This window comes from Caenorhabditis elegans, chromosome II (genome assembly GCF_000002985.6).
Source record: "Caenorhabditis elegans chromosome II".
In the NCBI taxonomy this organism is placed as follows: Eukaryota; Metazoa; Nematoda; class Chromadorea; order Rhabditida; family Rhabditidae; genus Caenorhabditis; species Caenorhabditis elegans.
Genome location: NC_003280.10, coordinates 14302965 through 14321769, shown reverse-complemented (window position 1 = coordinate 14321769; position 18805 = coordinate 14302965). Strand labels below are relative to the sequence as shown.

The 18805-nt window shown below is 36.2% G+C and overlaps 3 protein-coding genes and 1 long non-coding RNA gene across 6 annotated transcripts; 2 read left to right on the top strand and 2 right to left on the bottom strand.

Annotated features, from left to right (window-relative positions):
* Window positions 1-751: 751 nt before the first annotated feature.
* Window positions 752-3612, bottom strand: Y54G11A.14 (the record flags this gene model as incomplete). 2 transcript variants are annotated; one of them, NM_001267495.3, is made up of 4 exons in its annotated part: window positions 752-1009; window positions 1788-2015; window positions 2067-2554; window positions 3133-3612. In NM_001267495.3, 4 exons carry the CDS (start codon window positions 3610-3612, stop codon window positions 853-855), a joined length of 1353 nt encoding a protein of 450 aa, NP_001254424.1. The 2 variants fall into 2 exon arrangements, with proteins under 2 accessions (NP_001254424.1, NP_001254425.1); NM_001267496.3 differs by lacking the exons at window positions 1788-2015; window positions 2067-2554; window positions 3133-3612 and having other exon boundaries at window positions 853-990.
* A 5026-nt stretch (window positions 3613-8638) lies between these two features.
* Window positions 8639-9210, bottom strand: Y54G11A.20. Its single transcript, NR_167517.1, has 2 exons — window positions 9155-9210; window positions 8639-9031 (listed from the first exon to the last, which is right to left on the bottom strand). It is a non-coding gene; the product is annotated as a long non-coding RNA Y54G11A.20 (long non-coding RNA).
* Window positions 9211-10990: 1780 nt separating this feature from the next.
* On the top strand, window positions 10991-13968 carry ctl-3 (Catalase; the record flags this gene model as incomplete). Of its 2 annotated transcripts, NM_171051.5 has the most annotated exons (5): window positions 10991-11057; window positions 11282-11349; window positions 11410-12054; window positions 12109-12381; window positions 13395-13968. In NM_171051.5, the coding sequence occupies 5 exons, from the start codon at window positions 11027-11029 to the stop codon at window positions 13914-13916; spliced, it is 1539 nt and encodes a 512-aa protein (NP_741058.1). The 2 variants fall into 2 exon arrangements, with proteins under 2 accessions (NP_741058.1, NP_001293540.1); NM_001306611.3 differs by lacking the exon at window positions 10991-11057 and having other exon boundaries at window positions 11308-11349; window positions 13395-13916.
* Window positions 13969-15509: 1541 nt separating this feature from the next.
* On the top strand, window positions 15510-18202 carry ctl-1 (Catalase-2). The gene is made up of 4 exons (NM_064578.6): window positions 15510-15570; window positions 15643-16287; window positions 16342-16614; window positions 17628-18202. The coding sequence occupies exons 1-4, from the start codon at window positions 15517-15519 to the stop codon at window positions 18147-18149; spliced, it is 1494 nt and encodes a 497-aa protein (NP_496979.2). The 5' UTR covers window positions 15510-15516; the 3' UTR covers window positions 18150-18202.
* The last annotated feature ends 603 nt before the right edge of the window (window positions 18203-18805 follow it).

Below are 18805 nucleotides of genomic sequence, written 5' to 3'. Positions count from 1 at the left end.
AAAATGCCGCGCTAGATGAGCGAAGGACACATTCAAAACTAAAAATAAAAAGATCAAAAGGAAATTATTTTTATTTTTTCCTTTTGGGTCTGGAATTTCTCAAATGTTTGTTTTAAATGCATATTTACCACTTTTATATCATCAAATATCGTTGTAAATTAATCAATTGATTAAAATACTAATTGTCGTAAAATTTAACAGCGCTGTTTGATAAATTGATTTAAAATTGTATTTGTTTCCGCTCAATTCAGTGTTTTGCGCGTCAATTAAAATTCCTTGTACGCAGATGCGCGTCGCCTCGAGGCGCCTCGTCTGCAAACACCGTGCTTTATATTTTAATTAATTTTTTAAATTAATTAAATTTAATTAATTAATTCATTTTTCCTGTGTTTTGATTGATTTTCTCGCCGAATCAAAATTTCTCGTGCTGATTTCTTCTTTTTCTGTAGAAAAAAGTGAAAAACAGCTTTTTTATTCCCAATTTTGACAGGAATTTATTAATTTTTAATTTTCCTTCTTTTCCTCTCTTGAAATATGTCTCTATTCTTATAAATGTACCGTCTAAAAATGTGTTTTCAGGGTTTTCATCGGAATCGGGTAGGTCAACAAGGATGGAGGACTCGGACGGAAAGCTATATGGTAAAATGCTCAACCTCTTTCTGTAAATTAATATTAAAATTGCTTTCAGGATAATGGAGATGTGAACAAAACACGGAGGAGCTGCATTCGAGCGAAATTATGGATAAATTGGTAAAACTAAAACTTTTCATGGATAAAACAGTGCAAATTTAAAAATGATAAAAACAAAAATGAATATTGAGCAATATTTAAAAATCCAGGAGGAGAACAGCTTTACACGCCAAGATGATTCCTTATTCTCCATATCATTTTGTGCCCCTTCCCGGACAGCTTGTCCTTCACTCGCTTCATCAATTCCTGGTCGTTGAGAGCGGCCAGGACCACGGCCACATTACCCAACGCCGCACCCATTGGCACGTACTGCGACAATCTGGAATTTTTTCAATTGTTAAAAAATTAAAAGTGGACTACACCCTGTGGGGAAATTGCTTTAAAACATGCATATGGTACCACAATGGCCAAATATTATAGTAAAAAAATTTTAAAAAATTTCTAAATTTTATATGATTTTTTGAAAATTGAAAAAATCTCTAATTGCATCAAAAAATTCCGATTCGAATTACCGCCAATTGAACTCGTTCGTTGCAGCGCGCTTGCATTATTCTAACTTTTATTTATCAATTTTTCTTATTTCCGATTGATTTTTCATGTTTTTTTTTGAGTAATTTTACTGGAAATTTAATAAAAAATTCAAGATAAATATAAATTTTTTATTAAAAAGCGGGCGCTAAAGCCTAAATCTTTGAAATAGATTATTTCAGGCTCAACGTCGTTGGAAACCGTTCTTTCTCTGTTTTAAATTATTTTTAGTGAACAACCTACATTTATCTTGAATTTTTCATTAAATTTTCAGCAAAATTACTTTAAAAAACATGAAAAATCAATTAAAAATAAGAACAATTGATAAATAAAAGTTAAAATAATGTAAGCGCGCTCCATCGAACACATCGAACTATTGGCGGTAATTCGAATAGGAATTTAATGCAATTCGAGATTTTTTTCAATTTTCAAAAAATCATATAAAATTTAGAAAATTTTTTAAAACTTTTTTTACTATGATATTTGGTCATTGTGGTACCATAGGCATGTTTTAAAGTAATTTCCCCGCTGGCGCTACTCCACTTTTGAAAAATTATCGAAAAACTTACGCCATCGCCAAAAGGAACGTTCTGACAAGCTCCTCCGCATCCAACTCGCGCCACAAGAACTGTTGCGTGCCGCATTCCTTGAACTTGGCCATCCATTCATCTTCTTTGATCATCTCGTTGATGAGCGATGCCGACGCATCGCTTCCAACCACGAAGATCACCAGGAAGTGAGGGAGTTGATTCTTGAATGGCATTGAGTGATACTCGGCCGATTCAAGATCATCAATTCTGAAATAAGATCATAAAATAAATGAAATTAGTCTAAAAATTCGTCGATACCCAAGCTCCTCCAAATGCTTCTTCAATTCCTGGTGAAGGGGATCCTTTGAATGTTGCATTGCCACATTCACGAGAGCAAATCGACGATCGGATGTGGGCAGCGACGAGGAAGTTGGTCGCTTACTGCTCGGCGCGTCGGTTCCAAGATCTGTGCCGGATCTTTTCAATGGATTCGAAGCCGACGGCCCGGCAGCAGCTTCCTCCTTCTCCGCCTCTGGCACCGCATCGTCGATTGCTTCGGCGTCAACAACATCCGCCACGTCCTCCTCCTCCTCCTCCTCCTCCTCCTCCTCCTCCTCCTCCTCCTCATCATCATCGCCCATCACACCTTCATCATCATCCGGGTTGAATGCGCCACCGGAGACGCCGGAGACGTAGCCCGAGGTCGAGCTCACTGGCGACCGGAAAGTCGACAGCGAGCTGATGCTGCTCGAGCTACGGCTACTTACCGACGACCCGGCCATCATTGCGTTCCAGGAGCCAAGATCCTGAATTTTGTAGGTTTTTTTTCTAAATTTTTAAATAATTTAACAAATTTTGCAAAATTAAAAAATTGGCTAATTTTTGATATTTTCGCGTTTTTTTTCAAAATGTTCCAAAAAAAATTTTTTTTTTGGGAAAAACAGTCAGAAACATAGAGAATTTTTTCAAATAATTTTTTTTTTAATTTTTCAAGATTTAAAAAAAAATTGGCAATTTTTGTAAAAATCAAAAATCCCGACCAAATTCAATATTTTTGGGTATTTCATTAGAAATACCACTTTTGAAAATTTTAGTAATTTTTTAGCGGACCTATTTTCAATTTTGCAAACTTAAAAAATTGATTAATTTTCGATAGTTTCGCGTTTTTTTTTTCAAAATTTTCCAAAAAAAAATTCGCTAAAATTTCAAAATTAGTCAAAAAAAAATTTTTTTTTTGGGACAAACAGTCAGAAAATTTTTAAAAATTCAAATTGTTTTTTTTTTCAAATGATTTTTTCAATTTTGCAAAATTAAGAAAAAAATTGTTTAAAAAAATCGAATTTCTTTGTTGAAAAAATCCATTTCAAAAAGAGCTGTAACTTACGGTGTACCATGACCGGTCTGACCAGGTCGGAGATCTGCGTCCCTCTTCGGCCACATCTGAACTCCAAGGAGATTGCTCCCCCTGGTCATCAGATGGAGCACGAAGGCTGCCAAGTGACGCGTCTCCCTCGCTGGCATCGTCTCTTTCGGCCACGGCTCTTGGTCTTGGTTCCTCCACCTTCACGCGCTCTTCAACCACCTCCTCGTCCTCCTTCTCTTCCTTCACTTCCTCATTCTCCTCATCATCCTCTGCTTCATCCTCTGCTTCATCCTCCTCCTCATCCTCATCTTCCTCCTCTTCATCATCATCTTCATCATCATCATTATCATCATCCTCGTCCTCGTCCTCGTCCTCGTTCTCCTCCTCCTCATCCTCGTCCTCTTCCTCCTCCTCATCCTCTTCCACACCACCTCTTCCTCGTCTTCCGGCGCCAGATGCCGGCAGGCTCAACCGCATCACCACAGGCTCGGGCTCGGTCATCCTGTAGTGTGCGATGGTGATGACGGTTCTGGAGTTGGGCTCCCTTTCCAGTGTGAAGGAGTTCCCGTCACCACCATCGATTACGAGCTCGCGGACCGACCTGGGGATCGGTTGGCACAGACATTCTGGACTTCTTGCTTCGATCTTTTAAAATAAAGATGATCTGCAAAATTATTGAAAATTATCGTGGGGACGGAAAAATTCTGCTCCAACATTCTTTTTTTTTCGCAAAATGTTGACTATTTTTAGGTTTTTTTTTAGTTTTTTATTTTTTAAAATTTCAGGAATTCCACATGGAAACAGGACTAAATAACACGAATTTTCAAGTTTCTAACTTTTTTTTCCAAAAAATTCCAAAATAAAATGAGAATGGCTAGCTACTGACGAGACCACGGTCATTCTCAAATCGTTAAAAATTACAATTTTTGGTAGTCTAGCTGGAGTGGTCGAAACTACAAATTTCAAGTGTTTTAACGGCCACTATTTTTAAAAAATCAAAAAAATTTCCGTAGGCGACCTACGCCTACTTTCCGTGGCTAAAATGTGAGGATCATCAAGATTTTTTTAAAAAATGTTTTTGATAAATCATTAGCTTTTCCGTAGTTTTCCCAAAAGATTGAAGATTTTTTTCAAAAAAAGGTTTCAGGCGACCTATGCCTATTTTCAAAATTATCGACAAAAAATGTTTCCGTTGAAAAATCAACGAATAATTTCTCAATATTTTAAACAAAAATTATTTTATCATCAAAATCACTATATTTTTTGATACTTAAATCATTAGTTTTTTTTGTAGTTTACCCAAAAAAAATCAAGAATTTTCCCAAAAAGTGACCGTAGCGACCTACGCCTACATGGCTAAGATGTAATTTTTTTTTTTATTCTTCCGAGTAATTTCTCAATATTTTAAACAGCATTTTTTTTATTATCAGGATCATCAAAATTTTGAAAAAAAAACTGAGAAAATCACTGAAAAACGCCAATTTTCAAGTTTCTAATTTTTTTTCCAAAAAATTCAAAAATAAAATGAGAATGGCTAGCTACTGACGAGACCACGGCCATTCTCAAATCATTAAAAATTACAATTTTTGGTAGTCTAGCTAGAGTGGTCGAAACTACTAATTTCAAGTGCTTCTAACGGCCACTATTTTTAAAAAATCAAAAAAATTCCGTAGGCGACCTACGCCTACTTTCCGTGGCTAAAATGTAGTTAAAAGTGAATTTTTTTGTTTTTTTTTTGATATTTAAAATATTTAAATTTTTTCGCTTATGTTTCGTTAAAAAAGTCGACTTTTTTCAATAATTCCGAGTAATTTCTCAATGTTTTTTGATAAATCATTAGTTTTTTCGAAGTTTTTCAAAAAAAAATCCTTCAGGCGGCCTTTACCTACTTTTCAATGACGTTTTTGTGACTAATAATATTATATTTTTAGAAAAAAGCATTTTTAAAATTATCGAAAAAAAATATTATCTTCAAAAATCGACGAATAATTTCTCAATAGTTTAAATAAATTTATACATCAATTTTATACAATTTTATACATCAAAATCACTATATTTTTTTTTTAATAAATCATTAGTTTTTTTTTGCAGTTTTCCCAAAAAATTGAGGATTCTCTCAAAAAGTTACCGTAGGCGATCTACGCCTACGTTCCGGTGGCTTAAATGTTAACAAAAAATTCTCAAAAAGTAGGTCGCCTATCAGGTGAGTTTCAGGCACGTGGTCAATAATGGTGTCGGTTTTTCAGTTTTTTTGGAAAATCGGATATTTTAGCTAAAGAAGTCGATTTTTCAATAAATCCGGGCAATTTCTGAATATTTCGATGAAAATGTATATTTTTCTTACCAAAATCAATATTTTTTTCCGTAGAATTTTTTCAAAAATGCCGCGCCTACTGTCTTTGATTTTTATAATAATCGTTTTTTTTTTGTTTTTTCGTTAAAAATCAACTTTTTTCAATTTTTTCAAACATTATTTCTTTTTCTTTCACTACGGCTTTAAAGGCGCACACATTTTCGAGAAATGGTCTCGCCACGCATTGTTTTTATAATATTTTTTGTGGTGCGTGGCGAGACCATTTCGTGAAAATGCGTGCAAATTTCGTGAAAATGAGTCACAGTGGAAGAAAAAAAAAATCAAAATTCGATAATTTTCTCCAAAAAAAACCGTCAGGCGATGTACGCCTACTTTCCGGTGGCTATAATGTTAAAATATTATTTTTCGAAAATTACGTCGCCTACCAGGTGAGTTTTAGGCACGCGGCCAGCAAAGGTGTCGGTTTTTCGGTTTTTTTTTTTAGAAAATCGGTCTTTTCATAAGTTGTTGTTTCTATGCCAATAATAATCGAATATTTTCGTTAAAGTAGTCGATTTTTTCAATAAATCCGGGGAATTTCTCAATATTTCAAAGAAAATGTATTTTTTCTCACAAAAATCAGCATATTTTCGATAAGTCAATTTCTTTTTCCGTGGAATTTTCCCAAATTTTTTAAAAATAATCGATTTTTTTTTGTTTTTTCGTTGAAAATCGACTTTTTCAATACAGTATTTATTTATTTTTCCACAACGACTTTAAAGGAGCGTGTATTTTTGCGAAATGGTCTCGCCACGAAATGATTTTGAATTTTTTAAGCAATAATTGGCGCGTGGCGAGACCATTTCGCGAAAATGCTTGCGCCTTTAAATTCGTAAATGAAGAAAAAAAATATTTTAATTCCGCATAATTTCTCAATTATTTTTATGGCCAAAAACGCCTTTTTTTATAAATCAATTTTTTTCCGTAGAATTTTCTCAAAAAAAAAGCGTTTAGGCGACCTACGCCTACTTTTCCGTGGCTAAATTTAATTTTTCAAAAAGTAGGTCGCCTATTAGGTGAGTTTTAGGAGCGTAGTCGTTCGTTTTAATCTTCAAAATAATTGAAAATTACTGTTTTAGTGGAAAAAATCGAATATTTCAATAATTCCCGGTCGTTTTTCAATTTTCTAAAAAAAATTTCATCGTCAAAATCACAATTTTTTGATAAATTGATAGTTTTTTTCGTAAATTTTTCCCAAAAATCCAGGATTTTCTTTAAAAAAAGACTTCAGTTGACAGAAATAGTCAATAAATCATTATTTTACGAAAAAAAAAAGAAGTTGGAGCAGAGGCACGAGAAATATTTACATGAAAATTGGTATTTACATACAAATTTCAGAAAATAAAGAGTATAATATGCTATGAATAATAACTTTATTTCAGAAGAATCGACAGAAATCAGCGGAGAGGTGCACACATTGGTCGATCGTCGTGGCTCCTCAAAATAGGCCGCCTACCAGGCGAGTTGTAGGCGACGGCATGGTGCATGTTTTCGACTTTTTTCAAGTTTTTTTTCCAAAAATTTTCTAATAAAACGAGAATGGCTAGCTACTGATGAGACCACGGCCATTCTCAAATCGTTAAAAATTACAATTTTTGGTAGTCTAGCTAGAGTGGTCGAAACTACAAATTTCAAGTGTTTCTAACGGCCACTACATTTAAAAAAATTTACAAAAAATTTCCGTAGGCGACCTACGCCTACTTTCCGTGGCTAAAATGTGAGGATCGTCAAGATTAAAAAAAAAAGTTTTTATAAATCATTAGCTTTTCCGTAGTTTTCCCAAAAAATTGAGGATTTTTTTCAAAAAAAGGTTTCAGGCGACCTATGCCTATTTTCAAAATTATCGACAAAAAATGTTTCCGTTGAAAAATCAACGAATAATTTCTCAATATTTTAAACAAAAATTATTTTATCATCAAAAACACTATATTTTTTGATACTTAAATCATTAGTTTTTTTCGTAGTTTTCCCGAAAAAAATCAAGAATTTTCCCAAAAAAGTGACCGTAGGCGACCTACGCCTACATGGCTAAGATGTAATTTTTTTTTATTCTACCGAGTAATTTCTCAATATTTTAAACAGCACCAAAAAATTCAAAAATAAAACGAGAATGGCTAGCTACTGACGAGATCACTGTCATTCTCAAATCATTAAAAATTACAATTTTTGGTAGTCTAGCTAGAGTGGTCGAAACTACTAATTTTATATTACGGGAACACTAAATTTTAAGGATTCGTATTATACACAACATATCTGACGCGCTAAATATCTCGTAGCGAAAACTACAGTAATCCTTTAAATGACTACTGTAGCGTTGATGTCAATTTACGGGCTCGATTTTTTTTCAATTTTCTTTATAAATGATTTCCGTAAATCGACACCAGCGCTACAGTAGTCAATTAAAGGATTACTGTAGTTTTCGCTACGAGATATTATATAAATTTTTTGTCAAATTCGTTGCGCAATACCCATTTTTAGAATTTAGTGTTCCTGTAAAAAAATTTCAACGACCACTCTTTTTTTTTTTAAACTGTAAAATAATGAAAATTTTAGCTCTGCTCTCGATGACACTGGCTCCCTCATATTCACAAATGGAGGATACGGTATTTTGTCGATTTACGCAGCTCGTGTACTTCTCGAGGAAAAGTTTTCGAATTTCGCAAATTGTTTTTGTATTACGGTAGCATAAAATTCTTAGAATGCGTATTGCACAAGATATTTGACGCGCAAAATATCTCGTGGTTACTGGTAGTGCTCGTGTCGATTTACGGGCTCGATTTTTGAAATTGATTTATTTTTGAATAATGATATTTAGCGATATTCCATTTTCATTTGCTTCTTCGCATTTTTTTGCTTAATTTTAATATTCTATCGATAAATGAATTATTTCCGTAAATCGACATCAACGCTACAGTAGTCATTTAAAGGATTACTGTAGTTTTCGCTACGAGATATTTTGCGGGTCAAATATGTGGTGCAATACGCATTCTCATAATTTTGTGTTCCATTAATGTCTAATTTCTAAATGTTCTTTCTAAATTTATTTTAATGTGAAAAATGTACGTAAAAACATTATCGGTTACTGTAGTTTTAAATAGAAATTACTGTTTTTTTTAAAGAAATTATTGTTTTTTATTCTGAACTATATACAAAATGTGCTCAATATAACGAGTTTTGTAATTTTGTGAGAAAGTCGTATTGAAAATTAGTTTAAATGTGATTTAATATTTCGAAAAAGTAGTCTAATTTTAGCTAAATTCTACAATTTTGACAACTTTTCCGTGTCGCAAAACGAATTTTTGTAGAGGAGTGTACCTAAGCGAGTCGGAGAAACGTGCATTCTTCCATTTTTTTCCCCCGGGGAGCCCATAGCCAGTTTCCGGACGGGCGGTCTTGTTCCAAACGTTTTTAAAATTTAATATTGCAATTTAATTATCTATTCAGCATCCGTAGCCCAGCCGCATTGTGGATCTCAGATTGGCGAATGCTTGTGCGCTCCATTGGACTCCGGAGCCATTCCGTCTGTTGATTTCCTGATTTCTGCGGAATTGTCCGGATCGACGAGCTCTGTAAAAAATTAATTTAGGAAAAATCAACATTTTTTCGATAAGCAAACCTTAATTCCTTCGTCACACTTCTATGGAATCCAGCTGACGGCGGCGGCTGAAATATTTTTGCAAAAAAACTCACTTTTCGACTTTTCCTCTTTCTGCGATCGGTTTTCGCCTCGATTTGCGTTGATTAGCTTAAAATAGTTTTTATATTTTAACTAATAATAAAGAAAAACAAAAAAAAATGAGAAAAAACAATCAAAAACTCGAAAAAAACATTACGAAATCAGCAAAGAAAATGAAGAAAAAATATATACAGTAATTTTAAAGGCGCACACACAAAAGTTTCGGTACGCGTGCCGAGACCACTCAGCAGAAGTGTGCTCCTTTGAATCTGGAGTACGGTCAATGGGGATTTATTTTTGAAAATGCAAATGCCAAAATACAAGAAAAATAACAAATTGCATTAATTTTAGTGAATTTTCTGAAAATGAGATTTTTTGTGCTTTTTTTGGAATTGTGCAACTTTTAGTGCATTTTCATCGTCCTTTTTTCTGAATTCTTGAAGTTTCTGGAATTTTTGTTCCCCCCCCCCCCCCAATCTAAGACTAAACCTAAGGCTGAGTCTAGGCCTACGCCTAAGCCTAAGCCTAAGACTAAGCCTATTGGTGTATGTGCACATAAATCAATTTTTTTAAAAATTATTATTATTTTTTGCAAAACACAAACGTTTTTTTTCAGATTTTTTATTTTTCACCCTTTCAACCTGCAAAACCCATTTTTCTTCCACCAAAACACAGCTGTTCTTGCCACCATTTGCCTGATGGAAAATTTATATAAATTGGCTGTCCTTTGTGAGAAAACTAGAACAATAATGATGACATTAAGTACTAGAGTATAAATATATTTTTTTTTGCTGACAATTCCTGGCGTCCCCCGTTGACATTGAAAATGTATAAAAGAGGCGGCCAGACACCATCCCCGCAAATGTGTTTTTGTTGTTCACTTTTCTTTTTTTTTCCACTCTCTCTCTCTCAGCTGTTTGCATGTTGTTTTTATGGTGATCTATGGTCTCTAAGAGTTTGTTTATAAGCTAAGAACTGCTCGCTGAGAAGGTTTTTTTTGGTTCGTAGCTAGTTTTTTTTACGTTTATCGAAAAAAAATTGAAAAAAGTCGAAATTTCCATCTTAAAAAATTAGTGAATTTTAATATTTTTGTTAAATAATCGCCATTGTTTCGTGCTTTTCTCGCTCTGTAAAATTGAAAATCTATAAATTTTGGGTAATTTCGAGTATTACGGGAGCACAAAATTTTGAGAATGCGTTTTGCACAACCTATTTGACGCGCAAAATATCTCGTAGCGAAAGCTACAGTAATTCTGTAGCGCTGGTGTCGATTTACGGGCTCAAGTTTTCGAATTAATTTTTTTTCGAAAAGTTACATCGATATTTCATTTTCCTTCGTGCTATTTTCAAAAATCGAGCCCGTAAATCGACACAAGCGGTACAGTAATCATTTAAAGGATTACTGTAGTTTTCGCTATGAGATATTTTGCGCGTCAAATATGTTTTGTGTCCCCGTAATATTTTTTTAAATCAAATTTCACATTTTAACCATAAAAAACTCTTTCAAAAGTGTAATTTTCTACGCAAAAATGCCGTTCGGATGAAAAATTACTTTTGAAAAACAAACTCGAAACTACGGTACGCAAAAAAGTACATCGGTGTTTGCACATAAGTGAAAACAATGTTGTTTTTTTGTAATTAAAATCGATTAATTTTTTTTCCCGGAAAACAAAAACGTTTTCAGCGTGGATTTCTATTGTTTCTTGCGTAAAAAAAAATTATTTACCAATTTTAAACGATAATTTCCACGAATTTTCGCCATTAATCTCTCGATTTTGTTGATTCTTGACTCCGAGCAATCTCTCCGGTTTTCGCAAACGATTATATTATTTATTTGTTTTCCTTTTCAGTGCCGATTCTCGGAAATTCAACAGTAAATCTTCAAAATGCCAATGCTTCCCCACATGGTCAATCTAAGTGAGTTTCTTTGTTACAAAATACACGTGATGTCAGATTGTCTCATTTCGGTTTGATCTACGTAGATCTACAAAAAATGCGGGAATTGAGCCGCAGAGTTCTCAACTGCTTTCGCATGGTTAAGAACGTGCGGACGTCAAATTGTTTTGGGCAAAAATTCCCGCATTTTTTGTAGATCAAACCGTAATGGGACAGTCTGGCACCACGTGACTATATATTTTTAGCGGTCAACGACACAAAACCCGGACCAATGGCTGAGGATCAGCTGAAAGCTTATAGAGATAGAAATCAGGTGAGAAAAATCAATTTCAGCGATTTTCTTCGCAATTTATATAAAAACTGATTTTTCCAGGAACCCCACCTGCTCACCACATCCAATGGAGCTCCGATCTACTCGAAGACCGCCGTGCTCACCGCCGGACGACGTGGTCCAATGCTAATGCAGGACATCGTTTATATGGACGAGATGGCTCATTTCGATCGTGAACGCATCCCGGAGCGTGTCGTCCATGCCAAAGGTGGTGGTGCTCATGGATACTTCGAGGTCACCCATGACATCACCAAGTACTGTAAGGCCGATATGTTCAACAAGGTCGGAAAACAGACACCACTTCTCGTTCGTTTTTCAACGGTCGCTGGAGAATCGGGATCCGCTGATACTGTCCGCGATCCACGTGGATTCTCTCTCAAATTCTATACCGAGGAGGGTAACTGGGATCTGGTTGGAAATAACACTCCGATCTTCTTCATTCGTGACGCAATCCACTTTCCGAATTTCATTCATGCCCTGAAGCGCAATCCACAGACTCACATGAGGGATCCGAATGCGCTCTTCGATTTCTGGATGAATCGCCCTGAATCCATTCATCAGGTGATGTTCCTCTACTCGGATCGTGGAATTCCTGATGGATTCCGTTTTATGAATGGATACGGAGCGCATACTTTCAAGATGGTCAACAAGGAGGGAAATCCGATTTATTGTAAATTCCATTTCAAGGTAAGCCTAAGAGAGACGGGGACTAGAATTAAATTTTCATTTTCTATTTTTCAGCCTGCTCAAGGTTCCAAGAATCTCGATCCAACTGACGCTGGAAAGCTCGCCTCTTCGGATCCAGACTATGCGATCCGCGACCTGTTCAATGCCATTGAGTCAAGAAATTTCCCGGAATGGAAGATGTTCATTCAAGTGATGACATTCGAACAAGCTGAGAAATGGGAGTTCAATCCATTTGATGTCACTAAAGTTTGGCCACACGGTGATTACCCACTGATCGAGGTCGGCAAGATGGTGCTGAACAGGAATGTGAAGAATTATTTCGCTGAGGCAAGTGGTGTGAAGATGAATTAGTTTTTTTTAATATTAGGTCTCCAAATAAGTTCCGGGTCAAAAATCATAACTTTGTTCGCTGTGTATCGATTTTTATGAAACTGTAGGAATTTACGTTATCAACTATGATCTTTCATTTGACAATAGTCACAAAATTTTTTGGCCGTCCGAAGTGCCCTAACTCGGAGCCAATTTTTTCAGGCATTTTTCAGATCTCGCTTCTTTTCAGGTTTCAATTGAGGTTTGTGTGCGGATTTTGCTTAGTTTAGTACACAATGTAAGAAAACAAAAAGTTTGGAAAAAATCCGTCCAAAAAAATTTTTTTTGTCGGTCGTCAAAAAATCTTCAAAAAATTTTTTTTTCGAAAATTCTCGATTTTTTATACAAAAATGATGTAACCATGTGCAAACTATTTTTACACATACAAAACATTTCAATTTATTGCGTCACACTAAAACAATAACAGAAAACACAGCTTTTTCGAAAAATTTTCGAGTTCTTGGAGTATTTCTCGAGATCCAAATTTCATACTCAAATGTTTTGTATGTGTAAAAATAGTTTGCACATGGTTACATCATTCTTGTATAAAAAATCGAGAATTTTCGAAAAAAAATTTTTTTGAAGATTTTTTGACGACCGACAAAAAAAATTTTTTTGGACGGATTTTTTCCAAACTTTTTTTGTTTTCTTACATTGTGTACTAAACTAAGCAAAATCCGCACACAAACCTCAATTGAAACCTGAAAAGAAGCGAGATCTGAAAAATGCCTGAAAAAAATGGCTCCGAGTTAGGGCGCTCCGGGTGGTCAAAAAATTTTGTGACCATTTCAAAATGAAAGGTCATAGTTGATAACATAAATTCCCAAAGTTTCAAAAAAATCTATAAAAGGCAAAAAAAGTTCTGATTTTTGACCCGGAACTTATTTGGAGACCTAATAGGAACAATAAAAATTGCATTTTACGTCTAGCTTTAAAGGTGGAGTAAAAATATTTTTTATTTTGGTTTTCAGGTCGAACAAGCCGCCTTCTGCCCGGCCCACATCGTCCCAGGAATCGAGTTCTCGCCAGACAAGATGCTCCAAGGGCGTATCTTCTCCTACACGGACACGCATTACCATCGCCTTGGACCAAACTACATTCAGCTTCCAGTCAACTGCCCGTACCGCTCCCGTGCTCATACCACTCAACGCGATGGTGCAATGGCTTATGAAAGCCAGGGAGATGCGCCGAATTACTTCCCGAACAGTTTCCGCGGATACCGTACTCGTGATGATGTGAAGGAGTCGACATTTCAGACGACTGGAGATGTTGATCGTTATGAGACTGGAGACGATCACAACTACGAGCAGCCACGTCAGTTCTGGGAGAAAGTGCTCAAGGAGGAGGAGAGAGATCGGCTCGTTGGGAATTTGGCTAGTGATTTGGGTGGCTGTTTGGAGGAAATTCAAAATGGAATGGTCAAAGAGTTCACGAAAGTTCATCCGGATTTCGGAAATGCTCTTCGCCATCAGCTCTGCCAGAAGAAGCATTAAATTGTTTGATATTCAAACTTTTGTATATAGAATCTCGTTATTTATAAACTCTTTTTTTTGTATTTCTTCTGGTTTTTGATGATAAGAAATTTTATGTGCACATAAATCAAAAAAGCCGGAAATTAAATAGCGTTTTATCAGGCAGAAAATTGGCCACGTGACGTCATCATTTTCCTGTTTGAAGAAAATCTGGAAAATTTTTTGTTTCAGTCAATTTTTAAAGATGAAAACTTAAGTTAGACTGTAAAAGCAATTTTCGCGCCAAAATTACGGTATCGGGTCTCGAAACGACAGTTTTTTATCTATTGCGAAAATATGTGCGCCTTTAAAGAGTACTGTAGTTGCAAACTTTTGTCGCTGTGGAGTTTTTATCGATTTTTTATATTTTTTCGATGAAAACAACTCAAATATAACAATAAAAACACAAAATTAAAAAAAAAATCGATAAAAAATCCGCGTCAACGAAAGTTTAAAGTTACAGTATTTGTCGTTTCGAGACCGGGTACCGTAGTTTTTGGTGAAAACATTGCAAAATTTGGTCAACAATTTCATCGCTGCGAGACCGACACAACACTTTATTTTATTTTTGGGTTTCCCTTATCGCTTATCATAAACATGTGACGTCATCATCTCTTGTACAGAGCACCGCGACTGGGAGTATAAGAATCGCCGGAAAACATCAATAATCAGTTCGGTAGAAGTGAAAATTGAGCGTAAAATATGATCATTTTTCGATGCACCATATTTGACGCGCAATACTTCTACAAGCCGCTGTGTACTGCTCGTGGACAACTTTGGATTATTTTTTGTTTTTAAAATTCAAAATAGTCAATATATTGCTTATTTATAGCGCGCCTTTTTGACAGTAAGTTTGTCAAATTTGCGCGTAAGTTATGGTGTTTGCACATATGCACCATACAGCAACACCCCGCGGCCCGGCTAGTGGTACATCCATGCAAATGCGCTCTACTGATAATTTGAGTTTAACCAGGTTTAGGCGCAAGATAAGAAAAAAGCTTTGGACCAAAAAATTTAGAGTTTATTTTTTTCGGACATTTTTTATATACATCACAAAAATATTGGGCCACTCGTTTTTGATAAAAACGACAAGCCCAAAAGTTCAGGTATACGGTAGACAAATTGCGTACAGGTACCACTTTTCCACGTAGTGCCAGGTTGTCCCATTACGCTTTGATCTATGAAAAATGCGGGAATTTTTCGTCCAGAAAAATGTGACGTCAGCACGTTCTCAACCATGCGAAATCAGTTGAAAACTCTGCGTCTATTCTCCCGCATTTTTTGTAGATCTGTAGATTTGTAGATCAATCCATTCCCCGTATACCCTGACCCATAATCAATACCTACCTAATTTTTGTCTTTCCCCCTACTTTTTTGCCTGTCCAAAATAAGCGAGACTATGCCGTAGTCTGGTGTCCAACAACATGTTCCTTATCAGTGATAACGCTACAATCTTCTTTCTTTTTTCTCTGTTTCTCTTGTCTCTCCCAACCCATATTCCGTATTACACCTCGTCGTGGTCATTTTTTTGTTCAGAGTTTTATTTAATTCTAAATTTCCTAACTAAAATTTCAGAACCAAAATGCCAAACGATCCATCGGATAATCAACTGAAAACCTACAAGGAGACGTATCCAGTGAGTTTAGAGTTTAAAGGCACAGACGCATTTTCTACAACAACAACTACTATTTACAGTAACTTGTTTCAGAAACCCCAAGTGATCACAACTTCAAATGGAGCTCCGATCTACTCGAAGACCGCCGTGCTCACCGCCGGGCGGCGTGGCCCAATGCTCATGCAAGATGTAGTTTATATGGATGAGATGGCTCATTTCGATCGTGAACGTATCCCCGAGCGTGTCGTTCATGCCAAGGGAGCCGGAGCCCATGGATACTTCGAGGTCACCCATGACATCACCAAGTACTGTAAGGCCGATATGTTCAACAAGGTCGGAAAACAGACACCACTTCTCGTTCGTTTTTCAACGGTCGCTGGAGAATCGGGATCCGCTGATACTGTCCGCGATCCACGTGGATTCTCTCTCAAATTCTATACCGAGGAGGGTAACTGGGATCTGGTTGGAAATAACACTCCGATCTTCTTCATTCGTGACGCAATCCACTTTCCGAATTTCATTCATGCCCTGAAGCGCAATCCACAGACTCACATGAGGGATCCGAATGCGCTCTTCGATTTCTGGATGAATCGCCCTGAATCCATTCATCAGGTGATGTTCCTCTACTCGGATCGTGGAATTCCTGATGGATTCCGTTTTATGAATGGATACGGAGCGCATACTTTCAAGATGGTCAACAAGGAGGGAAATCCGATTTATTGTAAATTCCATTTCAAGGTAAGCCTAAGAGAGACGGGGACTAGAATTAAATTTTCATTTTCTATTTTTCAGCCTGCTCAAGGTTCCAAGAATCTCGATCCAACTGACGCTGGAAAGCTCGCCTCTTCGGATCCAGACTATGCGATCCGCGACCTGTTCAATGCCATTGAGTCAAGAAATTTCCCGGAATGGAAGATGTTCATTCAAGTGATGACATTCGAACAAGCTGAGAAATGGGAGTTCAATCCATTTGATGTCACTAAAGTTTGGCCACACGGTGATTACCCACTGATCGAGGTCGGCAAGATGGTGCTGAACAGGAATGTGAAGAATTATTTCGCTGAGGCAAGTGGTGTGAAGATGAATTAGTTTTTTTTAATATTAGGTCTCCAAATAAGTTCCGGGTCAAAAATCATAACTTTGTTCGCTGTGTATCGATTTTTATGAAACTGTAGGAATTTACGTTATCAACTATGATCTTTCATTTGACAATAGTCACAAAATTTTTTGGCCGTCCGAAGTGCCCTAACTCGGAGCCAATTTTTTCAGGCATTTTTCAGATCTCGCTTCTTTTCAGGTTTCAATTGAGGTTTGTGTGCGGATTTTGCTTAGTTTAGTACACAATGTAAGAAAACAAAAAGTTTGGAAAAAATCCGTCCAAAAAAATTTTTTTTGTCGGTCGTCAAAAAATCTTCAAAAAATTTTTTTTTCGAAAATTCTCGATTTTTTATACAAAAATGATGTAACCATGTGCAAACTATTTTTACACATACAAAACATTTCAATTTATTGCGTCACACTAAAACAATAACAGAAAACACAGCTTTTTCGAAAAATTTTCGAGTTCTTGGAGTATTTCTCGAGATCCAAATTTCATACTCAAATGTTTTGTATGTGTAAAAATAGTTTGCACATGGTTACATCATTCTTGTATAAAAAATCGAGAATTTTCGAAAAAAAATTTTTTTGAAGATTTTTTGACGACCGACAAAAAAAATTTTTTTGGACGGATTTTTTCCAAACTTTTTTTGTTTTCTTACATTGTGTACTAAACTAAGCAAAATCCGCACACAAACCTCAATTGAAACCTGAAAAGAAGCGAGATCTGAAAAATGCCTGAAAAAAATGGCTCCGAGTTAGGGCGCTCCGGGTGGTCAAAAAATTTTGTGACCATTTCAAAATGAAAGGTCATAGTTGATAACATAAATTCCCAAAGTTTCAAAAAAATCTATAAAAGGCAAAAAAAGTTCTGATTTTTGACCCGGAACTTATTTGGAGACCTAATAGGAACAATAAAAATTGCATTTTACGTCTAGCTTTAAAGGTGGAGTAAAAATATTTTTTATTTTGGTTTTCAGGTCGAACAAGCCGCCTTCTGCCCGGCCCACATCGTCCCAGGAATCGAGTTCTCGCCAGACAAGATGCTCCAAGGGCGTATCTTCTCCTACACGGACACGCATTACCATCGCCTTGGACCAAACTACATTCAGCTTCCAGTCAACTGCCCGTACCGCTCCCGTGCTCATACCACTCAACGCGATGGTGCAATGGCTTATGAAAGCCAGGGAGATGCGCCGAATTACTTCCCGAACAGTTTCCGCGGATACCGTACTCGTGATGATGTGAAGGAGTCGACATTTCAGACGACTGGAGATGTTGATCGTTATGAGACTGGAGACGATCACAACTACGAGCAGCCACGTCAGTTCTGGGAGAAAGTGCTCAAGGAGGAGGAGAGAGATCGGCTCGTTGGGAATTTGGCTAGTGATTTGGGTGGCTGTTTGGAGGAAATTCAAAATGGAATGGTCAAAGAGTTCACGAAAGTTCATCCGGATTTCGGAAATGCTCTTCGCCATCAGCTCTGCCAGAAGAAGCATTAAATTGTTTGATATTCAAACTTTTGTATATAGAATCTCGTTATTTATAAACTCTTTTTTTTGTATTTCTTCTGGTTTTTGATGATAAGAAATTTTATGTGCACATAAATCAAAAAAGCCGGAAATTAAATAGCGTTTTATCAGGCAGAAAATTGGCCACGTGACGTCATCATTTTCCTGTTTGAAGAAAATCTGGAAAATTTTTTGTTTCAGTCAATTTTTAAAGATGAAAACTTAAGTTAGACTGTAAAAGCAATTTTCGCGCCAAAATTACGGTATCGGGTCTCGAAACGACAGTTTTTTATCTATTGCGAAAATATGTGCGCCTTTAAAGAGTACTGTAGTTGCAAACTTTTGTCGCTGTGGAGTTTTTATCGATTTTTTATATTTTTTCGATGAAAACAACTCAAATATAACAATAAAAACACAAAATTAAAAAAAAAATCGATAAAAAATCCGCGTCAACGAAAGTTTAAAGTTACAGTATTTGTCGTTTCGAGACCGGGTACCGTAGTTTTTGGTGAAAACATTGCAAAATTTGGTCAACAATTTCATCGCTGCGAGACCGACACAACACTTTATTTTATTTTTGGGTTTCCCTTATCGCTTATCATAAACATGTGACGTCATCATCTCTTGTACAGAGCACCGCGACTGGG

Excerpts from the sequence above, each read along its gene's own strand:
- ctl-1 (NM_064578.6), top strand. The coding sequence starts at position 15,517 with ATGCCAAACGATCCATCGGATAATCAACTGAAAACCTACAAGGAGACG. Across the intron at positions 15,571-15,642 it reads CCTACAAGGAGACGTATCCA|AAACCCCAAGTGATCACAAC; the intron begins GTGAGTTTAGAG and ends AACTTGTTTCAG. Across the intron at positions 16,615-17,627 it reads TGAAGAATTATTTCGCTGAG|GTCGAACAAGCCGCCTTCTG; the intron begins GCAAGTGGTGTG and ends TTTGGTTTTCAG.